General features: G+C 38.8%; 1 protein-coding gene across 4 annotated transcripts in view; it reads right to left on the bottom strand.

Moving 5' to 3' along the window:
- Positions 1-24,419, bottom strand: part of PHACTR2 (phosphatase and actin regulator 2) — a 146,657-nt gene that overhangs the window by 29,945 nt on the left and 92,293 nt on the right. For all 4 annotated transcript variants that reach the window (XR_012632859.1, XM_074896470.1, XM_074896472.1 and 1 more), the window contains exons 2-4: positions 22,701-22,868; positions 12,375-12,455; positions 9,233-9,391 (exon numbers count right to left, since the gene is read on the bottom strand). Coding sequence is in view for 3 of the 4 variants with exons in the window: in XM_074896470.1 (XP_074752571.1) it covers positions 9,233-9,391; positions 12,375-12,455; positions 22,701-22,868 (408 nt within the window). In the remaining variant the exon portion in view is untranslated. The remainder of the gene's footprint in view (positions 1-9,232; positions 9,392-12,374; positions 12,456-22,700; positions 22,869-24,419) is intronic.

The following is a 24,419-nucleotide window of genomic DNA, read 5'->3' as shown; positions in this document are numbered from 1 at the left end:
AAGAAACCTGGCTTGTGTGCTCTGCAAACCAAAGAAGGGTAAGTGGGGATGACCAGGAAATTAACTTTGAAAGTGCACGCCTAATGCCAACTGTAATGTTATTGTAGGTGAGACATTTATAGTTAACATAAAATTTTGCAACATAATCGCTATGGTTTTAAGTTCCAGGTGGGAATCTTTATCCCATCCCAGACAGTAATCTTTATCTATTCAATTACACCAACTCTGTGCCCATTAGGTCCCAAGATAGCCTTCCCAAATCTTCCACAAAAAGGGTATTATAAAAGCGAGAGCATACCATCGGAACCATATGGGCTTTATCTGCATGTTACTAAAAAAATACAGTGGTTGGGAAAGAAAGAAGCCAAACAAATATTGCAAGGACTTCTAACAGTCTCTTTTATCACCTGAAAGGAAACAAATTCATTTCTTATAGTACATTCCTATTAGAGCCTCACTCTTGCACACATTAAATGACTGTTCCTGGCTGTCTTCCTTCCCATGTAAAAGATTCCCAAGAGATAAGCAGCACCTTTCATTTTAAGATTAGTAAATGAAAAACAAATAATGTGTTGGACAGTGATGACATTCTTCATCTCAGAAACAAAGCCTTTTCAACCTCTAGCTTAAGGCTTGTTAACATGAACCTAATGCATCACCTGCAGTTATTAAAAGCAACATGAACACATACGTCTCTTCATGAAATGAAGGAATTAACTGTCCAGTGTCTTCCTCCTTTATTTCCAGCCAATGAAAGACTAATATGTTTTTGTTAATGTTTTGCAAGAGCCATTGCATAGCAACCTTTTACAGCTTTCAAACAGATTATTTCGAGCACAGAATCTTGTACTACCTCTTTGTTTTCCAGAGAAAGAACTCTGAACCACAGAAAGATTTTGGAAGAAGAAAGAAACATACTTATTTGTTACACTCGGCTCCCCTCTTTTATGGCAAAAAGCATCTCCTTGTGAAATTCTACCTACCTTAATTCAAAGTTGAAAAACGGATTTAATTCTGAAAAAGCAGGATATTTAAAAATTTTAATTCCATTTATAAAAAACATGGCAGAGATTTTGTATTTTGAAGGTCTTGAAGGACATGATGATCAGAAAGAATTTTAAGAGTAAAAAATTCTTTGATATACCTTTTACTTATGGGTCCAGCATACTAAAATTTTATTTTCTAATAAGAAAGAATTTAAAACTTGTGTACTTATATACCATTACCATGTTTTGTTTCCAGTCATATTAGTAGAGAAAATATCAAAAAGACAACAATAACCTAGTAAAAAGAAATACAGCATTCACCATATTTTGAAGTCATACAATGCAATTCTTTAGAATCTCAGTCAATTTACGTTAAACTGTCTAACTGATTAAATAATGTGTATTAGAATTTATCTTCTGATTCAGGAAAAAAAGTACAAAATATAAGGCTAAAGCTTTACTTAGTTGCAAATAAACACATTAGTGACAACCAATTAATAATCTTCAAATTTTCTTTAGAGAAATAACTAAAAACTATAAATGAAAAACGGAATTGGAGCGGTTCATTCACATCAAAGTTCTTGCTTGCAGATTTCAGTTGTGATTAAAACTGTCAATTTATATAACATTAGTTTTAACTGAAATGCCTTGCCATCACTGGGATATCATCTTTACCTAGGACATCTAGGACATTTCTATACTGTTATGTACATCATACCAAAGACTGGCAGACTCTTTCTGCACAGCAACACCTTATCTGCTCTCATTGAGTTACAGCTCTCATCAAGTCTTGACAGCTCTCATTGAGTCTTGACTGCACCTTGATTGTGTACATGCCCTTTTCTTGGTTTTGACCAATGAATCTTCCTTTTGCTCATAGTCATGAGGAAAGCTATGGCGAAGATGACTGCTTTTGACTGTATCATCCCTCTTGGTATCTTATTAGCTTTGCTGTTTTTATCTTTGGTTTTTATCTCACCAGATATAAACTTGACTGCCCTCAGTGTCAGTCTGATCTTGCCCAAACTACTGTTTCTCACTTAGTCTTGACATACAGATTTTTAGTTCTTACCTGATGAGTCCATTATAGCAGCTTTTGCCAGTGACAAACCAAGTTTTGAAGCAGATGCTTTTCATTGCTTTTCCTCTGCTGCCCCTCAGGCTTTGTGAACATTCACTGACTGTCCTCCCTCAAATTCCCCTCTGCTATGATGGCAAAGCTGACAATTTTTAGGCTGCTGACACTGTGGTTTTTATCCTGGTCTGGTCCCCTCTTGTTTTTCAGTGCCTAACCACAGTGTCCTCTCTTTTACTGCAAGTCCATTGGAACTTTTTGGTGTTTTCTGCATTTATGTAAGACACTACAATAAATTCCTGGTATATACATAAGTACTATAGTAATACAGATAACTAATAATGGCAACAGTGGCTTGATCTTGAACAGTGACAGGGATGGCCTGTTGTCTGTAAACGGTTTGAGATACAGTTATGTTGTAATTGTATCTCCCTAACATGATTCTTCTTGAATCATAGGGAGGTTCTGCTTGGTCTTCATGCCTGCTCTTTCTTTTGCATCTTTTGCCAAAACAAGGATTCATCTGAATCAGTTCAGACCCATTTATTTGTTCAAGCCAATCCCCCAGGTACCTCAGTACCAGCTGCAATGTATTTTTATTGCTGTTGTTTTTCTTAATGTAGACATCTGTTCATCGCAAACTGACCTTTTAATGAAAGGTCTCCAAAAGACCATCAGATAGGAATATCTTTTATTCACTGCTGCCTTGATCAAGACATCTGCTGTAAAAGCAATGTTAAAAAATGTTAGTATCTCATTAAGCATTTGGATCAATAATATGTTTAATGTTTAGAATAAATTTTCCAAAGGCCAGATATTTACAAAAGCTCACTTTGAGTTCAGATTTTCTTGTTTCCAGAAACTGTGACTGGGGCCAGACTCTTAAGAAAGCTGTGTTCTCATGTAAACACCTACATGACGGTCAATGTTACAAAGTACGCCGTATACTACAGCTGTTGTGGGGAGACTCATCAAGTCTCAAGAACTTTGAGAGAGATGCCAGTGTGCCATAAAGCACTGGAAAATCAGATGACTTATTCTGGAAGCTAAATGTGGGACCTTTTGCAAACTCAGGACCAAATGGACCTATGAAAATCCTGGACATAGTTTCAGAAGCCATATGTGACTGGGTTGTATATTACAAGAATTTTTACTTTACTCTGGTGAACTTCTAAGGAACTGAAGGCCAAAGCTTTTCTACCCCAGGATTTTGTCATACAGTACTGGTATTTTTGTTTCTACGGCTAGAGCAGTGACATGAAGCTAGCTCACGGAAAACCAGTAGTGCTGCAGCACAAGCATATAACCTACATCAACTGCAAAGCACCCTTCTCCTGGAAGATCAGTACAACTCAGTGGAGTAACACTATGTAAAATGAAAGTTGGAAATAATGTATGATTTTTTGTCTTTTGCAGGATGACTCCCTGCAAAATGAAACTCAGTCAGAATTTTGAGAATCATGAGTTTCCTTTCCAGCCTATGCAGAGAGCTGTGTTTTGATTAATCAAAACCCAGGAAGCTGTCATTCAGAAACATGGGACACAGGGCAAGACAAGGTGTCTTTTATCTCTTTTTTGGACTCACTGACTGTGCTGATGCAGGTGGTCAACTCATACAAATCCTTTCATAAACTTCAGACTTAACCAGCTCCATTTTTGTTCCTGCTATTGCTACTAAAATTCTGTTCAAGAAAAGACCCATTCTAATTGTTAGAAAGCTTCCTTTAATTTCCAGTCTAAATGTATTTCAAGCCACTGTTTATTCCTTTCTACTTGTGCCAGCATTGTCCTTTAGCCATGCTCTCTCTTGGCTATATACCAATTTGTTACATTCATCAAATGCACTCAGGCTCTCTCAAGGCTCCATTTTGCTAGCCTGAACAAGAACAGCTGTCTCACGATGCTCTTCGCAGCTCTCTTTGCAGTTTTGAATTCACCTTTTTTGAAGATGGATGAGCAGATCTCTACATCTGCAGACTCCCAGATCTTTCTTACTCTATGATTTCAACAGTACCACATGCAAGAGGTAACAGAGATGGTGTAGAAAACAGGAGAGGGGAGAAAGGGACAGGTGTAACATCTGACCGAAAGCAACCATGTTCAGATATTTTGCATTGGTTCTAAGATTAAAAAAGGAAAAAAACCCACTGACTGCCATTTAACATTGTTAACTGTCCAAGTTCTGCATAAAAAGTAAGCTGTTAACTCAGGAGAGAATACCTAAAACATCTTCACTATCAGCTGCCTACTTTTACCATTTCCTGTCTATGGGAGACTTGGAAAGTGAAAGGCATGTAGGCTTCTACATCCCCTTATACTGTATAAATTCCCTTGTATCTGGATAGATATGTTCAAATAATTCAATGGTTAGTTCATTAAAATCACATCTACAATCTTATTTCTAGAGCTACATTAGGATATCTTTCCTATAACAGCAACAACAAAAAAGCAGCTTTACAAATCAGGAGCTTTCCTGGGCCACTCAACTTTTATGGGTGAAGGCCCATGCCTCTCATGTCAGCCTACTAGCACAAGCCAGCCTGGCTGACTTAGTGGACAGGCTCTGCCCAAATACAGTTTTATCTAGGGTAGCTTTCGTTTTAAGATTTGGATTCAGCCTCATTTACATAGTTAAGGTGATGATTTGAAAACATACTATTCTTAGACCTGGTTTTAGACAGCAAATAACTCAGCTGGAGTGAAAGATTCTTTGGGAGTCAGGCAAAAAAAACCCTTTTATGTATGGTGCTCATATTGATGATCTACAGAGCTCAGGAGTGTAGGAAGCCAGCTAGGCACACAAGAGGGAAGAAAGTCTGCCTTGTCTCTCGCAGTGAGTGGTTTGAAGGATTAGTCTTCTGAGAGAAAGCAGGCTCTTGTCTGAGACCCTGAAAGATGAGGGTTAAGATCTTAAATTCAACAGGTTTTGTTCTACTTTGGAGAAATAAAGCAAAGACCTCTGTTGAAAAGGAACCTAGAAAATTTGACTTTGAAGAACGCTCCTTGGTAGACAAACTAAAGCCTTGGTCAGTAACAATGCATGCTCATAAGACAAGAGCTTGTGCCTCCAAACTTCTTTTTTTTTTTTTTGGTTACCCACGAAAAAAAGAAAAGATTAAATTTAACAGCAGATTTAAGGTAGAGCAGACAATGTATAGAGGAAAGAACCTCTGAACCCAACATACTAAGACCTGGAACCTTTGCCAGTTCTCATATGAGAGTTATCCTGTGGGGAAAAACATGATGAGCATGTATCTCATGAATTCATTTGGAAACAGGACTACAAACTGTTTCCTTCACTGAAGGCCATGAGAAAATCTGAGAGGATCAGTCTGCTATAAATGGCATAGGAACATTTCAGAAAGAAGCTTATGCTCTATGTCACCCACAACACCCACAGCACCCACAAACAGGCTCTGGCTTCCTGCAGTGTAATTATTTATCAAAGCAGCATCTAACACACCTTACTGACAGTATGCAAAATGAAACTTACTACTTTTTTCCAGGCAGTATCCTGGTAATTGTTACTGAGCCTTTCACTTCTTCAAGCCCAAACTAACAATGAAATGTGGAAGCATCTACCAGAATTATTTACCTTGCTATGATAAAAATGAGTAAGACCTAACTTTATAAACCGAACTCAGATACAAACTCAGGGTTCGCTGGTACATCTGTGTGCCAGAGACATCCTGTGGGGGTGGAAAGAAGAAAAGCAGCTTTGACACAGTACCAGGAGGTTTTACAATGTGCAGCATGCATGTTGTGTCAGCATGCTACGTCCCTATACCTAGAGAGGCAAACTGCAACAATTTTGACACCTGTTCTACTCATGTGGTTTTTGGTCTTCTCCAACACTGCTGTAAGGGGCAGAAGGCAGAGAGACTCCTTGGATCCCCTCTGCGATGCTCATACCCCACCTGGAACCTGGAGCACTGGGGTCTGCTGGGGCTACTGCAGGCAAGTGCCACGGGTCACGAGCCCTGGCATGATGGTTCAGTACAGTGTGCTGCCCAGATGACCACGGTGTACTCTGACATGCTTGTCTGCTTGCTGCTCTGGAGCCCTTCCAGGGTGCTCACAGAGAATGGGTACAGTTTAGCTCTCTATTTTCTGCAAAAGATGCTAGTGACTTTTCTGAGTCAAAACAAAACAAAACAAAAGAATACAGAACTCAACCCAGTACAAACATAATGCGAATAAATGATCTCGGGAAAAGATTTCTCTGATTTTTCGTCTGCAAAGCTTTATCTATCAATTACCTGTTTTATGTAAAACTGTCACCAGCTTCTTATTATGCTGACATAAAGGAGGAATTTTCTTGGATGATTGACATCTCATCATTACTACAAACAGTAACAATTACACTATTAAATTACCAAAGGGAATTTTTTCACAAAATCCGAAAGGCACCTGTGAGCTGACAGGCAGCAGACGGGTACATGGTTTATGGAACTGCCTGGCAGCATGGAACAGGGAAAAGCTTTCAGGGGTCATCTTCTTCACTTGCTTCTGCTTAACTTGTTTTTACATTGCATGGCTGAGCCTATTGTCTGCTCTGCTGATACTGTATTTCTGTGGCTCATGCTGAAACAACTTTTTTCCTTTAACTTCTTTTAAGTTCTAACATATTCCACATTCTACCACGCATTGCTGCCAACTCTCAGCATGTGCCTGTATCCCTTATTCTTTTCCAGCTCCAGCAGTCATCATGACATTTTTATGAGAAGGCCATTTTCAAGACCTGTGTGAACATGCGAGCAAGTAAAGACCACCACCATTTCATAAAAACATTTTAAAATAACCTCACAACTTGCAGGGCCTCAGATGCATTTTTTGGAACATTTTGATACAGCCAGAGCTGGAACTGGAATTAATCCTGTCTTCAGGTCTTACAAACACGGAAAGCGTATATTACATCCTTCAAGATTTACAAGTAAGAGTTCATGACTTTAAAAAGCCTAACATCAGCCTCACTAAAGATGAACTCCTTGCACCCATTACTCCTAATTGTCCAGCTAGTATTCACTTCACCTATCTAAGTTCTCATGACAGAGGGTTGTGATCTGAAGCACCAGCACGTTTGAGCAGAAGGCAGTGAGCTAGGTATTTCTGCTTCTGATTTTCATGCTCCGTGAGAATTAGCAAACCTCCACTTTGTGGTTGTTAATTCCTCGCTCTGCCAGCGGGTGTGGATGCGATTCATACCTACTGCATCTGCCATAAAAAATCACTGAGGATTAATCTGTCAGGTGAGATGCATCTGTGAGATGCAGAGGGCCTTACTCTTCCACTGAGTTCAACAGACTGGCTCACCTTCTTGTTTAATATGCTATAAAGTAAAGAATAACTGGTGTATTCACAATTCTTATCCAGTAAGCTGTACTGGATTTGCACTCTGTAATGCTGTTGCTGATCTGTGGAATTGATCCTTAACGCCTTTTTTGGGCAGACTGTTCCTCTGCAATAAATCTATCTTGTTCCCTTTCAGGAAATTCAAGATGTTTATGTCTAGAACTTCATGTTCAGATGTAAGAGGAAATATACTTCAAGTGTTTTGCTTCTTCTGTATGGTCTTACTGATACGCTATGAAGCCTAGAATACCATTTGCTCATTTGTTTTCCTTTTCTCTCCTCCATATATACTTCACTTTCTGAGAGGGACTGGAATGATAACTATATATTCCTCTGTACTGAGTCTACTCCTGTACAGCAATCATTTTTAATTTCTCTCTGTAAGGTCGACACAGGGAGCAAAGAGTGTAATAATGTGAAAATAGATATTGAACCTTTCCTGCTTCATTGGAGTTCTACATTCTGCAAAGTCAGCTAAAGGGGATTTCAACATATTTAGAAATGTGCATTTCTGAAAAATGTACCTTAGGAAAACTTCCAAGACCTCACAGTTCCAGAAGGCTGTATTTAGGGATGCATAAAATAATAAGTGGTCTGATCTAACCCCAAACTTAACCTGAATCATTTGAAAGGAGTTTTCCATGTCTTTTATAACTTTTTTCCCCTGACCCAATATACATCTGGTTCTAGTTGGTGCCAAAAGATAGATGTATTTAAATGTAATGAAAAAAGGCTAATCTTGTATTTCTGTCTTGTTGGGAGACAGGAAGTACCAGAAATCTCATAAGAAAGGCAGTTCTCCTTGGACATCCAGCCACTTTTTACATAGTCAAGTGATTCACATAGCTCAGATTTTCAAATTTTTGTGTTAGCCAACGTGACCCTCTCAACCTCCAGAGACTCATTCATGACTAGGTAAAGGTTACCAAATGACACTGGAAAGGTTGCTCAGTCTAACAGCCAGCCATAAAGTTCTTCATCTTTTGTATCTTTGCTCTTTCCTCTGAGAAAATCCAATAAATGTAATACTATTTAAGAACACTTTCTGACAGGGAAAAGAAATGGTGCATTATTCAAGATGCTAGAGAAAGAAGATAAAACTTGTCCAAATTCTGCAATTCCACATTAATCTTTACACAGTCAAACTCTTGTAACCAAGACAGATCTGAGTAAAGCTTACAAAATTAATATGGACGCTGGGACTGCTAAATATTTAGCAGTATGTACTGCAATTCATCTACAGAAAACCCTAGAGTCACAAAGGGCATTTTCCATAAATGACCTAGGTTCAGTTTGCAGTAGTGATATAGCCCCTTGAATATTTCTGAAGAGCTGGACTGCAAGTGTTTAAGATTTAACGAAAAACAATAGGAATGTGTTGCTGAAGTTGCTTTCAAAATGATACATTCTTTTTAAGTGGCTTAACCACTTCTGAACATTCAACCCATAAGCCACTTCTACAGTGATACTGCAAGGTGGTGCATATGCACTTAGTGTCTTCTTTCACAAAAGGAAAACCTGAAACCAAAGATTGCCCATGGCTACAAGGAAAGGCGCACATTGAATTTAGAAACTGAACATCCCTGAACGCATTTTCATGCTCAGACCATGCTTCTCTTTAAGACCTTACTATATCCACAGTAAAAGGCATGCCTACCAGTGACGAAATACTGCTGTTTCAGAAGTCTTATCTTCTCGGCAGGTTCTGCTGGCATCCTTGTGGCAGAACAGAACTCACAGCATGTATCAGTACTAATGGAAGAACATGTTAATATTTTAAGTAGGTGAAAAACTATTTGTGAAGAATGTGTTCATTTACCTTTTTGATCTTCTTTTTTTCCTTCCAATGTTGATGCTTTCTCTGATAAACTACCATTATCTCCACTGGCTTTTACCACATTTTCTTCCTGTATGGTTTCTTCACCAATGGCTATGGTGTGCCCATTTGAAGTTTCAAAATTTACTGTTACATCACCATCTGAAATGAAAATTAAAAAGCTATTGCCCAGTTTAACTGCATCCTTAGCATCTATTGACAACACACAGCATCCCTCTGTTTTCAAGTTCCCATGGAAGCAAATCAGAAAGACTTAACTGAAATGTGAAACATCAGGCTGTAGATCTGCTCTGAAAAGTAACTCTGTAAAAGAACTCTACAGGCTTCCATGTTCTTTGGGTGGGTGCCTCTGCCTGGAAGTGCACATGGGTTTTCAGGTCCAGCTTCATGTCTGTACACATTAGCATCCCATTCTCTTCCTCCCTGCATCTTGGTTTACACAGCAAAGAAATGTGTGCATGGACCACAACAGAGTTGCAATATGTTCCAACATGCCCAAATCTGGACAGTTAGGGGGCAGAGTTGCAGGACTACTGAATTCAGATAGAAGTTCTCAGAATATGTGTGCCCGGTTAATGGATAAAATAGGTCACAAAATCATTGTCCAGCCTTAAGAACCAAGGTGAAGCCTTCCTGTAGCACGTATCATAGCATTTTTAAATTCTGCAAGTAAAATTCTTTTCCATCTCTGATGATATTTTACTCACTTACCCAGACTACCTCAGCTATAAGGGTTTTTTTAAAATCCTGAATAAAATCTCTTTCTCCTCCCTATTTGTCTATATTCCTGAAAAATGCCAGATACTCCTGCTGGCTCACAGCCTTCTCTCTTTTATCTACTGATTTCTGTTCTGTGTTCCATCCATTTTAAAATTGCTACTGTTTTTATTCTTTGGTCATTTCTAAGGCTTGTTGTTATCCTTGTGTTGCCCACACCACACCTGCAGTTCACATAGATGACTGCTTTCCTTCTGCAGGATTCTTTTGCTGTCCATCTAATAATTATGCAAATCTACCTGGTGTCTCTTCTGGTTCCTCCTGTTGATTCTTCATTAATTGTAGTAATTCCACTCTCTTCTTTTTTTCTTCTTCCTTGCTGTGTGCTATCAGACCTGGATATTTGGCACTTCCCTGGTTTCAACACAATTATGCAGCCTCTCCTACCACCTTGGGGTGCTCCATGGGTTAAGCTGACGGTTTCGTTCTCACCCACATGCTAACTTCAACTTGATGCGTGAAAACTAAGTTCTGCCCTCTTAACCTTGTCTCATTCACTATAGCTGACAGTTGCACAAGGCTTCCTTCTTACCTCACTGCAACATTCAGTTTCTTCAGCTTCTCTCTTCCAGATGTTCATAAAACCCTTCTTTCCTCTCTGCCTCCACATGTGGAATTCCCATCTCTTATTCATGTCATGGTTCTGCTAACACCTCCACTTGCCACTTGCCACTTCATTCTTCTTCATCCCATGTGAAACGCTGTCACTTCTTCACATTTCTTAGAGCTCAAATTTCAAGACTCCATGTAATTTCCTCATCCAGCTTTCATCTCCATAGTCATTCCTTGTAACTACCTTCATGTTGCTCAGTCACCATCTTTCCTGTATCTCCACTGATAGCACCTTCAAAACCAATCCTATATTCTTTCAAAATGCTCCTTAAAAAACGTAATTTTCATCAGACATGAAGCACAACGCGATGAAGGCAACACAGATTGATTGATGGCCTTCTTAGAACTGATGGCCCTCTTAAAATGGGAGGAAGGGGAGAAAATTGTTCATCTTTACAACCTTTTCTCACTTTGCTTAATCTCTGTAATGGATCAAAGTTTCATCCCCTTTTAAAAATGGAATAGAGGGTCAAGGACATTGATGACCAAAGCATACATACTTTTAGCACAAAGGATAGGATTTATGTTCAGACTGTTCGCAACCAACCTGATACGTTAACACATTTAATTACCTGTCCCAGCAGTTTAAATGTAATTTACAACCATCAATGGACAAAGTCAGGGCAGCTCCCCAGTAAAGCATGTAGCAAAAAACGTAAAAAATGCACAGACGGACAAAATTGAGGTATGGAGAGTTTACATGTCTTGTTTTAAGTCAAAGACAGTGGCAGAGACAAGTTCAGAAGCCAGCTATGATGAATGTCATAGTCTGGTAATTGGCAAAACACTGTAAAGACAAGTGATGTCACATGTCAGCAAACAAGGCCTTTATTTCTAAATATCAATGTGAATCATTGATATTTAATAATCATAGATATTTGATAATCATAGAAGAATATGCTACAAAAATCATATGATATTTTCATGATTCTTCAGCTCAGGCAGAGTAACACAAATTTTAGAAGAAAAGTATTTTTAGAAATCATCTTAGACTCCTTGATAAAATGACAAAAGGTTTAATTTTAAGCTATAGAAAATTATTTTACTCACTGGACTTTTATTTGATCTAGATTTATAGAAGATCAAGAGTTATTAGAAAGAATACTAGAAACATAATCAGATGTAGCACAGAGGTGCTACTTCATGCTGTTTGAAACACAAATTCTGGTTAATATCAGTTACTAAACCTTATAGCATTTTGAAATGAGTGGTGTCTTCCCCCCAGTTTTATATTTGTGCCACCTGTTAATGTGGTCTGTGTGCTAGTGGCGGGATCTGTATGATCCCAACACTGGTACTTTTTGATACCTGAAACACATGCTATTTATTTGCTTGGGGTCCCAAAGCCTCTAATTTTTCGGCCAAAATGTCTCATATTATACTCCAGTTGCTTTAGACAGCAGACCTTGACTCAAAAAAAACAGGTTAATCACTAAATCAAAAAAATTCTGGCAAACAGTAAGTAGGAACCACAGGAGTCACATTATTTACAGGGAGCATCAAAATACGTAAGGATATGACCGAAAGTCAGATGGTGTACCTATGGCAGGAGCAGTTACGCAACACAAATCTCTCACCTCTAACTTTAGTTCTTTGCCATCTGGCCCAAATTACCTCTCATACTCCTCAGCTTTGTCTCCTCATACCTATTTATACTACATGGAAACAATGCAATAGTGGATTTATCATCCATGTTTAGCATTCAGGAGCTAAATTCTAGTTAATGTGTTATCACCTTGCTCGGGCATTTCCTTCAGCACTCCCCTTCTTATCAGCTCCTCTCTGCTTTGTCTTGTCGAAATCTTCCTTTCCAACACTAAAGAAAAAGCACAGTTAAGAATAGATTTATTCTCATACTGCCAATGCTTGTGAAAAATGTAGAAAAATATTTTTATTTTATAGAAACCCTGAGAAATCTTGTTTCCTCTGATTCTGCAGGAGATGTGGTCTAGGTTTTCATGGATGTTCTCTGAAAATACTGTCCCATAATTTCAGGCACAGAAGGTGGGGATTCATAAGATCCAGTATCTTCAGCTGAGTGAGGCTCCGTGAGGCTTCTTTTACAGTCAGTGGAAAAAGGTACTTCCAGAGTGAAACTGAACTCATCCTAGCGTAGGCATTTAACATGTAAAAGTACCTCTTTCCCACTGACTGCGTTCACTAGCTCAGCTGCACATACATGCATCTGCTTTCTAGATGTTTTGAGATGTGAGAGACAAATCCTGCTCAGAGCAAGTGACTCACAGAGTAGCCTTTGTTACATGCAAACAGTTTTAAAGGAAAAAAAACCCCTTAAACAGGAGCTAGAAAGTTGTTTTCTAAAAGGGAATACCATCCTCATCCAGGCTGGTTGGCTTTCATGGAAAAAAATACAGCATCCTGGTTTTAGGTTAAAAGAAGTGCAGCATAGAATACATAGAAAAAAGACTGTGACTTGAAGCATTTTAATTATTATGTTTATTTCCCATGGGAAAAATGCTAAATAGTTTTATAAGGAAAAGCATTGCAGATGGCAAAATAAAATAGCTCCCCACTGCACCCCACCCCCCAACCAGTACAAATTTGGTCAGTGATCTGGGAGGCCACTGTAATGATGCATGGAACCACAGTGCAGAGTCCATAAAATGTGAGCATCACTTGTAAAATCCTGTCTTCATTGTTAGGAAAAGTTAATCTCCCATCCTGATTCTACTTACATACGGACATCAAAACTCAAGTGATGTTTCGAGCTCAAGCTGAGGGCATGTGGCAAAGCTTCAGCTGTGCCGGACTTCATCCTATTAATGCTATGGGATAGTGTTATTTATCTTATCAACTAATTCAAATAGTCTCTAGGGCCAGTCTAATTGCTGTATGCAGATTAAATACTGCAAGAAGTATTGTCAGTCTCACTTGTGCCAGCTCAGTTGGAGTGAGCAGCCACATGGTGAAGTGATGGCTCCTCTGAAGACACAGAGAGACGCCATTTGGCTCTTCTGAGAAAGTTACCCTCCATGCATAGTAAAACGTCTTTCCCTGCAGCAGGTAACCCCAGCTGCTAACTCACAACCAGGCTGGCTGACCTCAGATGCCTGAAGGCATCATTGCTCACGGCTTCCAACCTCCCTCCTCCAACAGGGAAAGGGATGGTCAGACAGAAGATGAAGCAGATTCTGCACTTCATCTTCACAGCACCAGGTTTATTTCTCACACTGCAAAGTTCAGGGATTTAGCAACTGCTCCACAGGGGATGCATTTTTGTGCCAAAACAGCACCAACTCCTGGCAGAACTGGGGGCAGTAACCATTTTGATCGCCCCATACAAGCTACTCATGCCTGTGAGATCAACAGCTCGTGAATGCAAACAGTACTGGCTCAAGAACACATAAACTGGCACTAGGTCTGTGTTTATACACTCAGGTACTTTTTGGGATCTGTCCAGTAAAGGTCAAATCTTTGCGGTGTTCAAACCACCTCTGACCATCTAAAGGAGCCCGTGAGTGTGGCTGTGGACTCTCAATATAAGCAGCCTCCTCGGAGAGAGGAGCCTGGTGGCCTGAACTCAGATCAGGTTAGTCTGCCTTGGGTCCCAATCCTGAATTACTCAGGAGCGCTTCCAATTTTTTTAAGCTACATGCCTTGCAACTGTGTGTTACACATTGGCATGGTAAACAAAGCACAGGAGCACGCCCTGTTCTTGCAAAGAGGTTTTCATGCAGGTGAACACTCAGTCCCACAAAGACTGCTTTAAAAGAGATGAGGGCCCATGAAGTCAGAGGACTATGCGGGCAGACATAGATGGAGGGTCTGAATCTTTCTAGAAAGCAGGTGTATTTATGAGCAGAGTGAAATCTCCTGTGACATAGACCCCAAGGATGAAGACTATGCACATACTTTATACCTGTTTTGTTGCTGGCAATATAAATATTCTATTATTATTATTATTACTTCAGTTTTACAAGTATTATTTACTTCTACTATTTTTCCTGCTTCCTTTTTACATCTGTTTTCTTGGTGACAGTGAAATGAGATGATCTCACATATATTTATTTGGGGGACTTAATCCAATACCACTTGAAAACAACAATGCTCTTTTCATCAAGTTCAAGAACGTTGAATTAGACCCCCATCAATGTCTGTCTCTGGTTTTCAGGATGATATATTTTTTCAGTTCTACAACACTGAATTAACAACTCCATTGAATTAATTATCATGGAAAATGTCAATTGGCATTAAAACACATTAACTCCTTATACTTTTACTGGAAGACCTCAAAGCATTTTATTAACATTACAGAGGTTTCATAACATCCCTTAGACATAACTATCTCCATTTCATATTAGAAAATTTCTGAACAGATAAGAAGCTTAAGCCCCAATCCTTCATCAGCTAAAATGCTAGCCATGAGTGGTGTTTTTATTTAAACTGATTAAACTCAGTTAATTCAGCTTGAAAAGATAATTTCTTTAAAATATTATTTGGCCCATGGAAAGAACATTAGAAATCATGCTAGTATTCACTGTATGATAATTTTAATTCCTACAAAGAAAAAGGCAGAATTAAATCATAGTGACCAAAAATATGTCTCCTCGTACAAGAGGAATGAGTAGCCTGTCTACTTATGAACCTATACTGGGTGCTATTTAGCCAGGGTGTACTCATCATCATAATTTACTGCTGATTACAGACTTGGGACTATACGATGCATTTCACATTTACACAGTCAAATATTTTGATTACCACAGCCCAATTGCACTGAGCTTTAAGGGTCTCAAACTACTCAGCTGAGCTAATCACATTTGACTACTGTTATGTTTAGGTAAACTCTCTTAAGAGAGTTACAAAACCAGTATTTTACCTTTGCCACCCCTGACACATTTAGAATTCAGACTGCACTGTTTCAACGAGTGGTTTCTTTGCCTAAATTTTTAACCTTACCTTTCACTCTGTGGCCCAGGCCTCATCTAAGGAACAATCTAAACCTCAATTTGAACAGAAAACTCCTAGTTTTCCCAAATGTCACCCCAACAACTGCGTGAACCAAAGACATGTTCTTCTCCATGATGCTCATGTGAGATGCAAAGGTGTTATCACCGTATAGATAGGCAAGTTATGGCATGGAAAGATAAAGTCATATTACCAAACATGTGGACATTTGTAAAGTGTTTAATTTTCAGGTGTAATTTCCCACATTAAAATTGTGATAAAACAAACAAACAGATAACTTGAAGCATAGGAATTCTAATTGAATTGCCTTATGGTTCAAAATATCTTCTCACCAGAAGTGAAGCTATGAGTATTGCCCATCTGCTGCTGAGCTAATGGCACAGACAACTGTAGAAACAGTTACCATCTATCTGAACCAGTTGGGATGGGTATCAAGACTTGTCACCTTAGAAACAGTTCAGTCTCCTGAGTTCAGTACAGGGAGAGGACTGTAGTTTGGTGCTTCCCCTGTTATCCTACTCGGCATGCTCCCTTCTCTCATCACCTCTGTTATGACTTCATCATATAGGTCTATCTCCTTCACTTGAAGTTTAAATTTCTTATTTTTGGTTTCCAAACCTACCTCTCTTTTCTTTTTTCTTCTTCTAGTAGAACTTGCCACAATATGCTACTCATTTGCTTCTCCCATAAACACACCTTTGTGTCTCTATTCCTGCTGCAATCGTTTTTGCAATCTTTGATCTTACAAGTTATTGCCTATTCCTCACTCAGGAGTAAATGGCTAGTACTATCCTGGAACACATATATGATAAATACTGTTAGCTGTACCATCATCGTGTGGACGTTCTTAAGCTGAGTGACCAGCTGATGTTATCACTACAAATCTTTTCTGTCATATGTATATATAATAATGTGTGTGTATATATATATATGTGAACATATATACCTTAACATGTCCGTGATATATGATATCTAGATATATATGTGTATATACAAAAGTGTGAATATATATAACACTTCAACATTAACAACAACATATTGTTTATAACATTAAGCAAAAATAAAATGGAAATAACAATTTCTCCATCTGTATACATGCATGTATTGAGATCAATTACACAGACAAGTCAGTCCAGACCATGAGTGTAATTGGTTATCAGTCCTTGCCTGCTGAGAAAAGCTGAGGTGAGGCGGGCTCCGCTATCACACATCATGCTCCAGAAGACTCAGAAAACCCCATGCCAAATCCTTCCCCTACTGCAGTCAAAAGCAAAGCTTGCCCTGACTTCAGGTGTAACTGTCAGAAAAAAGGTGAATTTATCACACTGTATGCAGCCTTTATTTACGTGAGTAAATCTTACTCCTCCAAGGGATCCCACAAACATTTGAGTTTCTAGCCCAATACAGGTAACAGTAACGCTAATCATAAGAACAGTTTACCTCAAAAAGCAGTTTCCATCCCTCCCTCCCTAGTCCCTCAAAAGAGGCTGCTTAGTGATAGTCAGCAGCTACAAATCTCAGGCAGTCTTAAAACCCATTCTCCAATTCAGAGAGTGCTCTGAGTTTCTGGATATTCTCCAATCTTTAGTTTTGCTCTTCCAAGAGAAACTTGAGAGAATTCTAATTTTTTATTTTTCTCTGACCTAGTAAAAGCTAAAATTGCCTTCTGCTCTCTGTCTGCATATACTCTTACAGTGGAGCTTTGAAGTGGCATCTACTTTGTGCCAAGACACAAACTGCTGCCTTCTTTTACTTCACAGCAAAACACTGCAGAGGGAAGAAACCCTTGAGATGATGCCACTTTCTGTTTGTTTTTACTTAATTTTGAAAGCTCTCTAGGCAGAAAGTATACAACCAGTGCCCAGAGAACAGATTTTCTGAGATACAGCATGGAAAATATGTTGCTAAAGGAAAAAATTCCAACCATCATTCCCACATCAGCACAAATACTTCCACATCCAGTCCTCCATCTTTTTGGGATGTTTGTGGCATTTGCTGTTTATGAACATCTTTTAGTTGCTGGCATAAGAGAGTCACGTGAGATTTTGTGAAAGCACTGCAGGGTCCATGCCATGGCAAGGATGTAGCAAGAACCTATTTCAAAAAGCCTATTGAAATCACAAAGAAAGCAATAAGACTTCTTTCCAATAGCCTGGATTCTGTCTTAGAAGAAACTCTTTCTTCAGCTGCATACAGATTTATCAAGTTGTAGCCGTGTTAAGAGAACAGGCAATAAATATGACTATGATTGTACTATCTCCCATGGTTTCAGGCCAGGAAACAGGCTTCCTGCACGTAGGATGCACACACACACACATACATAGACACACAGCCCCCGTTCTGTGTTGTAAATACATCTTTGATCGAGTAGTCTGAGGATTTCCTGTAGGATTTTTAGTTTGTATCGATGTCTTCCCATTTCCTTCTCAAGTCAGATAAACAAGTTTCTTTTCCTGTGTCAGTTAGCATGCAACAAGGGGCAACTTGCCAAGTAAATGCATCTTCTTGGTCTCCACTGGTCCTGAGTCTGTTTCCTCAAGAAATGTAGGGATAACTCTTTCCACCTCCCCCCCGCCCCCCCAACCTACCACCTGAGGCAGGATGAATGCCATCCGACTGCAGCTCTGGGGCTCCCTGACAGCGAAACAGTCCTCAGTATGTCACGATATGCTTTCACTGCAAGCTAACCTGATTTGCACTGAAAAACTATAGCTTATTCATGGGGCAGCTAGGGCTGGCACCCCGTCTGTTTCTGGGATTTCTGGAGACACAACCCTTACCCTTAGCGCTGCAGAACAGTATGATTTATTTCTATTATTCTCTGTGTGGAAATATCTGGAGAGGTCATCTGCATTTCTGGCCAAGACAGAGGAGGAACTGCAGGAGGGCACTGGAAGTCAACACATAAATGACTTACCCTGGTCCACTCCTATGAGCACTACTAGTACTACCACTGGGCAACCAGCATCAATGAAACGTATGTCTAGCCCACAGCAGGCTGCTGGCACAGGTCGGCAAGTACAGTCAGGTTTGGGAGACAACATGTATCTTGTATGTAGATAGGAGGGTAAACATCAATAATACCTAAGTAAGACTATAAAGACTATAAACATCAATAATACCTAAGCAAGACTGTATTTGGCTTGAGGTACTCCAAATCTTCACTCTGTGGAGATTAGCCAATACTTTTTTTGGCCAATACTCATTTTTTTTAGACACATTCCTCTTTCTCAACAAAAAGGCTCTGGGAACTGTTCTTGTGCCACTTTTGTATAGCCAAATGCTTGAATTTGTGGAATACATCTTAAGAGTCACAAGGGGTAAAACTCTCATATGAAATTTAGGGGGAAAATAATTTGAGAATCTTTCACTTATTTTTAGAACTCTTACAACTCACATCATCCAGATTTACTTTTCATCTCCCCAGCTTAGAGAGCCAGTCTTGCTATTTTTGAGGTGTAAGTCAAGATTTTCAGATGTTACATTACTCCTGGAATTTCACTTCAAGGGAAAAAAACCACAAAATATTGTGATGGTTCACAAAATGAATGTAAACTGGGACATACAAATACAAGTTGATATATTGAATGTACAAAATAATAGAAAAGTTTTGAAAACTTGAAGTTAATTCCCTGTGTCACTATGTCTGTATAATTCCACCTAAAAAAATCAAATTTTACAGTGTAGCAGGTGGATAAGCAGCACCTCATTAAAATCAGAGCATGTGTACTCCTTAGAGGAAAAAAAAAATCATTCTACTGAATAATGAAAAAATATCAGAAGTTCCCAAACCTCCTGTATAGCTTCTGAAGTTGTGTTCACCAAGACATGTATTCAATTGTGCATATGTACTCTTCACAAACTATACAGGCACTGAAATACTGTTGTTTATATAATTCAGAGTATTAGAATGGTTTTGTGGTTTATTAGCTGATTTACATTACATTATTAAATATAATGGCAGTCTTTACTGTATAAAACTAGTTAAACAATGAAGTAAAAAATGAAATGTTTTTCAGGGTAATTTAAAAGTCTTTATAGAAGACTTCTAGATACACAAGATACATTAAGCACTTATTCAATCAATAGCGTTAGTTGTTTTTTTTGCCACAAAGGTCTATTAAATATAAAGTCTTGTGACTGGACTTAGAGCAGGGACTTCAGACAGACAACTAAGTGTTACCTCCTTCCACACTGAACTTTTCCCATCCACTGTACCATTTACAGAGATACTTCACTGTGCAGATAATTAGCTTCCACTTTTTAATACATAATTATATATAATCATGTATTCAATTGACCAAAAGAGCTCCCACATATGGGAGTCTCATCTACGGACTATACTTGCCTTTCACTATCAACTCTGTTCTTCTTCTGCCAAGTTGTAGTGCAAATTCCCCTAACTTTTCTGGATTTCTGTTTGCACACTCGTGCCCACCATTTTCAAGAAAAGACTGATCAAAAAATAAAGCTTTAACTTTGAAAAAAAGCCAAGGAGGTCTATATTAATCTTTTAGTTTCCAGACTTGAAAGGCAGTGCTACAAAAACACAGCTGAAATGAAAAAAATCAGGTTGTCTGAATTTTAAGAAGTCATCCAAAAGAGTGGGTCTGTTTTTCCTCTCTGCTTCATCAAGCTTTATGATAGTAATCACAGTGCTAGGACACAAATCCAAGCGGTAACCTTCACAGAAGAGTGAAAGCTACTTCTTCTTGTTACATTTTACTGGATTTGTTTTTAGCTGGATCAGGTTTGTGATCTGTTCATCACAAAACTGTTGCCAGTACACAGGAAGCAGTGGAAGTAAACAGACACAGCTGAGAGAACTGAGGAAGACAAATTATGACTTGAAAATTAGTTCTGAGATAGTTAAGATGGACACTGCTTCCCAATAAGTTCATCTTTCTTAAGAGAATCAACACAAAACGTTACACAAACTCTGCTGTAAGATTAATAGTACCTTAGCTCTGATGCCTAGGTATATAAATGCAGCAAGGCTCAGGGAAAGAACTAACAACCCTTATCACCAACTAGTGTAGCTGTATGGCACCTGAAAAAGGTATTTTGTGACTGAAAGTTTGTCTATTTGTATCTTTAGCATAATTTTAAAGCTTGATTTTCATTACAGTTCTGAGATTATTCACGTTTTCTGTCCATTACATCTACTGTTAGGCATCTCCATTTTTCAGGTTCTCACCTTGAGATAGATTGTCTTGAATAACTCCATCTGAAGTCAGTGCCAATAAGAACTGTGTGTTCTCCACACCCTGGGAAGGACTTGAGGGACCACATCATCATAAACAAGACAGGCAAATTACATACAAGCAAGGAACTAAGGAGGCACTTTTGGAGATGTTGACCTTAATTTCTTTGTGTCTAATTTCCTCCTTTCGTAAAAGAAATACAAATACATGCTTTGCCTTGGTATTATAAGAATTGAGATGTCACGCTTGTAACAGTGGATTGAGGCTCTCTAAAGAAAGACAGTACAATGTAAGAAATACTGTATTTAACATGAATTTACCAGATATTCATTTGCAAAAAATAACTGCAAAATGACACATGCATTATTATTTAATGGCGTAACACATGCTAATAAGTTGGTGACACTTTGGGGAGTCTCTGCATACACAGCTTATGAACGGTGATTATTCTGAAGAATTCACTGCATATAAAATCACATACAACAGTAGCTGCAGAACATTCAGGAGCCATTAACTAGGAATAACTTTGCTCTAGCAACATGAAAAAAGTACTGGAGAAGCTGAAGGAAACTGGAAGCAATGAAGGAGGTATCAGACTGAGGGTATTTTTTTTAATCGCAATAGTGGAAGAAATTGTGGGAATTTTGTTGCAGGGTACCTGGGAAAATTAAAAAAAAAAAAAAAAAAAAGAAAGAAAAAGAAGTGAGACATTGAGAGGATTTGAAGATCTGAGAAAGGCTGTCCAAAACTTCAGCTGGTATCTGGAGGGATGAAGATACCAGACAAAATGGCTTTTTGCCTTTTGTGTAAATAAAATGTGTTTTAGAAGTTACACTGCAAAACCATAAAGTTCCTTGCTGTAATTGTCAGGGATTGTTATGGGTTTAAAATGTCAAGGAGTGTACTCCTGAGACTTCAGGAGAGTCTGCTGAGAATACTTTAGGAGATTAGTTTTGTGTTTATTGCCTAGAGCCATGGAAGACAGTGGACAGAGGGCCTACACTCTGGTAATGAACCTGAAGAGCTCATAGATGCTCACTGGACTCTGATTAGACTCAAGTTTAGAAAAGCACAGCATCAAATGTCTAAATCCCAAACCAGAAATTTGGGATTTTTCAGGATAAAGCTTGGCCAGAACTGTGACACACAAAGACACACACACATATATGCAGGGTGGCATTCAGTTTTGTACACGTGGGCGTCTACAGCCACTTGAGAAGCCCTAGGGTTTTGGAGATGTCTGTACAGGAATGACAAATATGATACAGAACCTTCTTCAAGAGCAGTCAGGACACCACAGAACATCTCAGGTGGCACCAAGCAACTGTGTTTAGCTAACTGAATCCCAGCCTTCAATATTCCTCTTTTTCAGAAGGAATACAATTCAATCACAGCATTTTATTTCAGACCATTCTTCAAGCCTTGCCAACAGCAGAATGAACGGGCAAAGCAGCCTGTATAAAGGCAGTGGTCACAAAACTGATCCTCATTCTTCTGCCAGGTATGGTCACATCTGCTTCTCCCCTCTGAATAGACCAGACTTCTGTCCCCATGAAGGCATTGTTTCATTGTCCCCGTGAAGGTTTGTTTCATAACCCAAGACACTGATTATTAGGAGGACATAGAGACATTTCCAGCATCTTTGAAGATATGTAATATAGAACCTGTTTCTTAGATAAAAAAGACTAACATCAACATCAAAATAATATATTATGTATAGTAAACAAATCAACTTTTGGTGACAGGTTCAGGACAGATGCTGAACAAGGTTAGGTTTTTCCTTGCCAAGGATCAAACATTTTTTCTGTATGTCAAATACTGTACCTAAATAATCCCTGACATCTAACAAGCTCCAAGAGCTTTTCAAATATGACTCTGCAAAGCCATCACAGTGTTTTCTGCTATTTGCCACCAAAGGGCCACAGACATACCTGCTGATGTTTCTCTGAATTTGTCACTAGTCTTCTTCTTCCGCCATTTCCAAGGTTTAAAGATTTTGCCAATGGTGGAGAGTTTGCCCTTCCTCTTGAAGGGGGGAGTTTGGGATCCTGGGGCTGGTCCATCCGAGTTAGCGATTGAAGCCTTATCCAAACCATCAACTGTGTAAACAAGAAAAGTAAAGGTAACTGAGGGATGGCACACAGATTGGCACCCAACAACTAAACTCCTCCGCTATCAGACTGCAACAGACTGTGTGTGGGTCCATGTGTTTTCTGTGCTAGAAGGAAGTCAAGGGGCATGTGACTGCAGCCCATGGTCACAAGCCAGTCTCCACCCCAGCTAGCCCTGGGCTTCACTGCTGCTCAGTACCTCAACTGCAGAAGGCCAGAACTTACTTCTCACAAAGCACATCTGGCACATCTCCACAGTTCTGAGGTTTTCCATTGCTACTGGAGAATTTCTTTCAACTATTTGAGTGACTTCTTCCCTATCCTTGGTAAAACTAAATGTCATCATATAGAAAACAAAACCCTTGCAATGTAAAAACACAAACTATTTCTTTTGAGTAAAACGAATCCTTTCTTAAATGAGCTCTAAAAATAACTGTTCTGGCAGTGGAATGGAAATAGGTCTGTTTGATATCCCTGGTAATCAGTCATTCCCAGTGCAGCCTGCCATGAGTCAGGCTTCTTATTAACTAAACGTATTTAACAATAAGCTTTTGAGCTGTAGCCAAAATTTAAAGAAGGATTGCTTTTCTTCAAAAACACATTGAGTGATATGAAAGCAAACATTTATCATTAATGGCTGTAACATCGAGTTTTGTGAACCAAATTAAGACTCATTCCACTACATGCCACAGCATGCAGTTAAAATAAATTTCCCAGAAATTTCCCTGAGAAGTCCACTATTATTTACTTCTATTTAACAACTGAGGTTTCTTAGAGCCTTCCATTCATGGTCCTGCAAACACTTCAAATGTGCTTAATTTTGTTCACGTGAGCAGATTCACTGAAGTAACTACGATTACTTACGTACATAAAATTAATCACAGGCTTAAATGTTTGTAGCATACGGCTCTGTAATTGCTTTCATTCATCTAAACATTCTAATTATAACCAATTCTGAACAGAGTTGATGCCACTCTGAACAGTAATAGTGATAATCATAGACCATTAAATCAGAAAGTGCTATTCAAAGAAGGAAATAGCACTGTCCCCATTTTACAGATGGAAAATATGAGGCACAGAATTGTTAAGTGCTTAATTTTATGTTTGCCAAATGGCTTCCTGAATCTTGGTCCTGTGTCCTAGCTGCTGAAAAGATACATATTCAGACACATAACATCATGGTGCAATCTTATTATTCTGTTTCTCAGGCAAATGGCATTTAATGAGTCCTATATTTGTCCTAGACTTTAGATTGATCCAGGATGCTAAAAAAAACCAAAAACATCTTTTCTGTGAGAAAGCTGATGTAATGCAAACAGAGTCCAAGAAACTTTATTTCCAATCTTTTGAAATAAAGTACTGGGAAAAAAGATCCATTGTATAACTTCATTGAAGTCTGTGAAGTTAAAACCAGAGAGAAATTTGTGTTGAAAATGGCAGCATTTTTTTTTTGATTCTCCTCCCCATCCCACTAGGAAGGGGGAGGAGTGAGTGAGTGTCTGCGTGGTACTTAGTTGCTGACTGGGGTTAAACCGCAAC

Source organism: Athene noctua, chromosome 1 (genome assembly GCF_965140245.1).
Source record: "Athene noctua chromosome 1, bAthNoc1.hap1.1, whole genome shotgun sequence".
Classification (NCBI taxonomy): domain Eukaryota; kingdom Metazoa; phylum Chordata; class Aves; order Strigiformes; family Strigidae; genus Athene; species Athene noctua.
The sequence above is the reverse complement of the archived record's forward strand: the minus strand, read 5'-3'. Positions and strand labels throughout refer to the sequence as shown.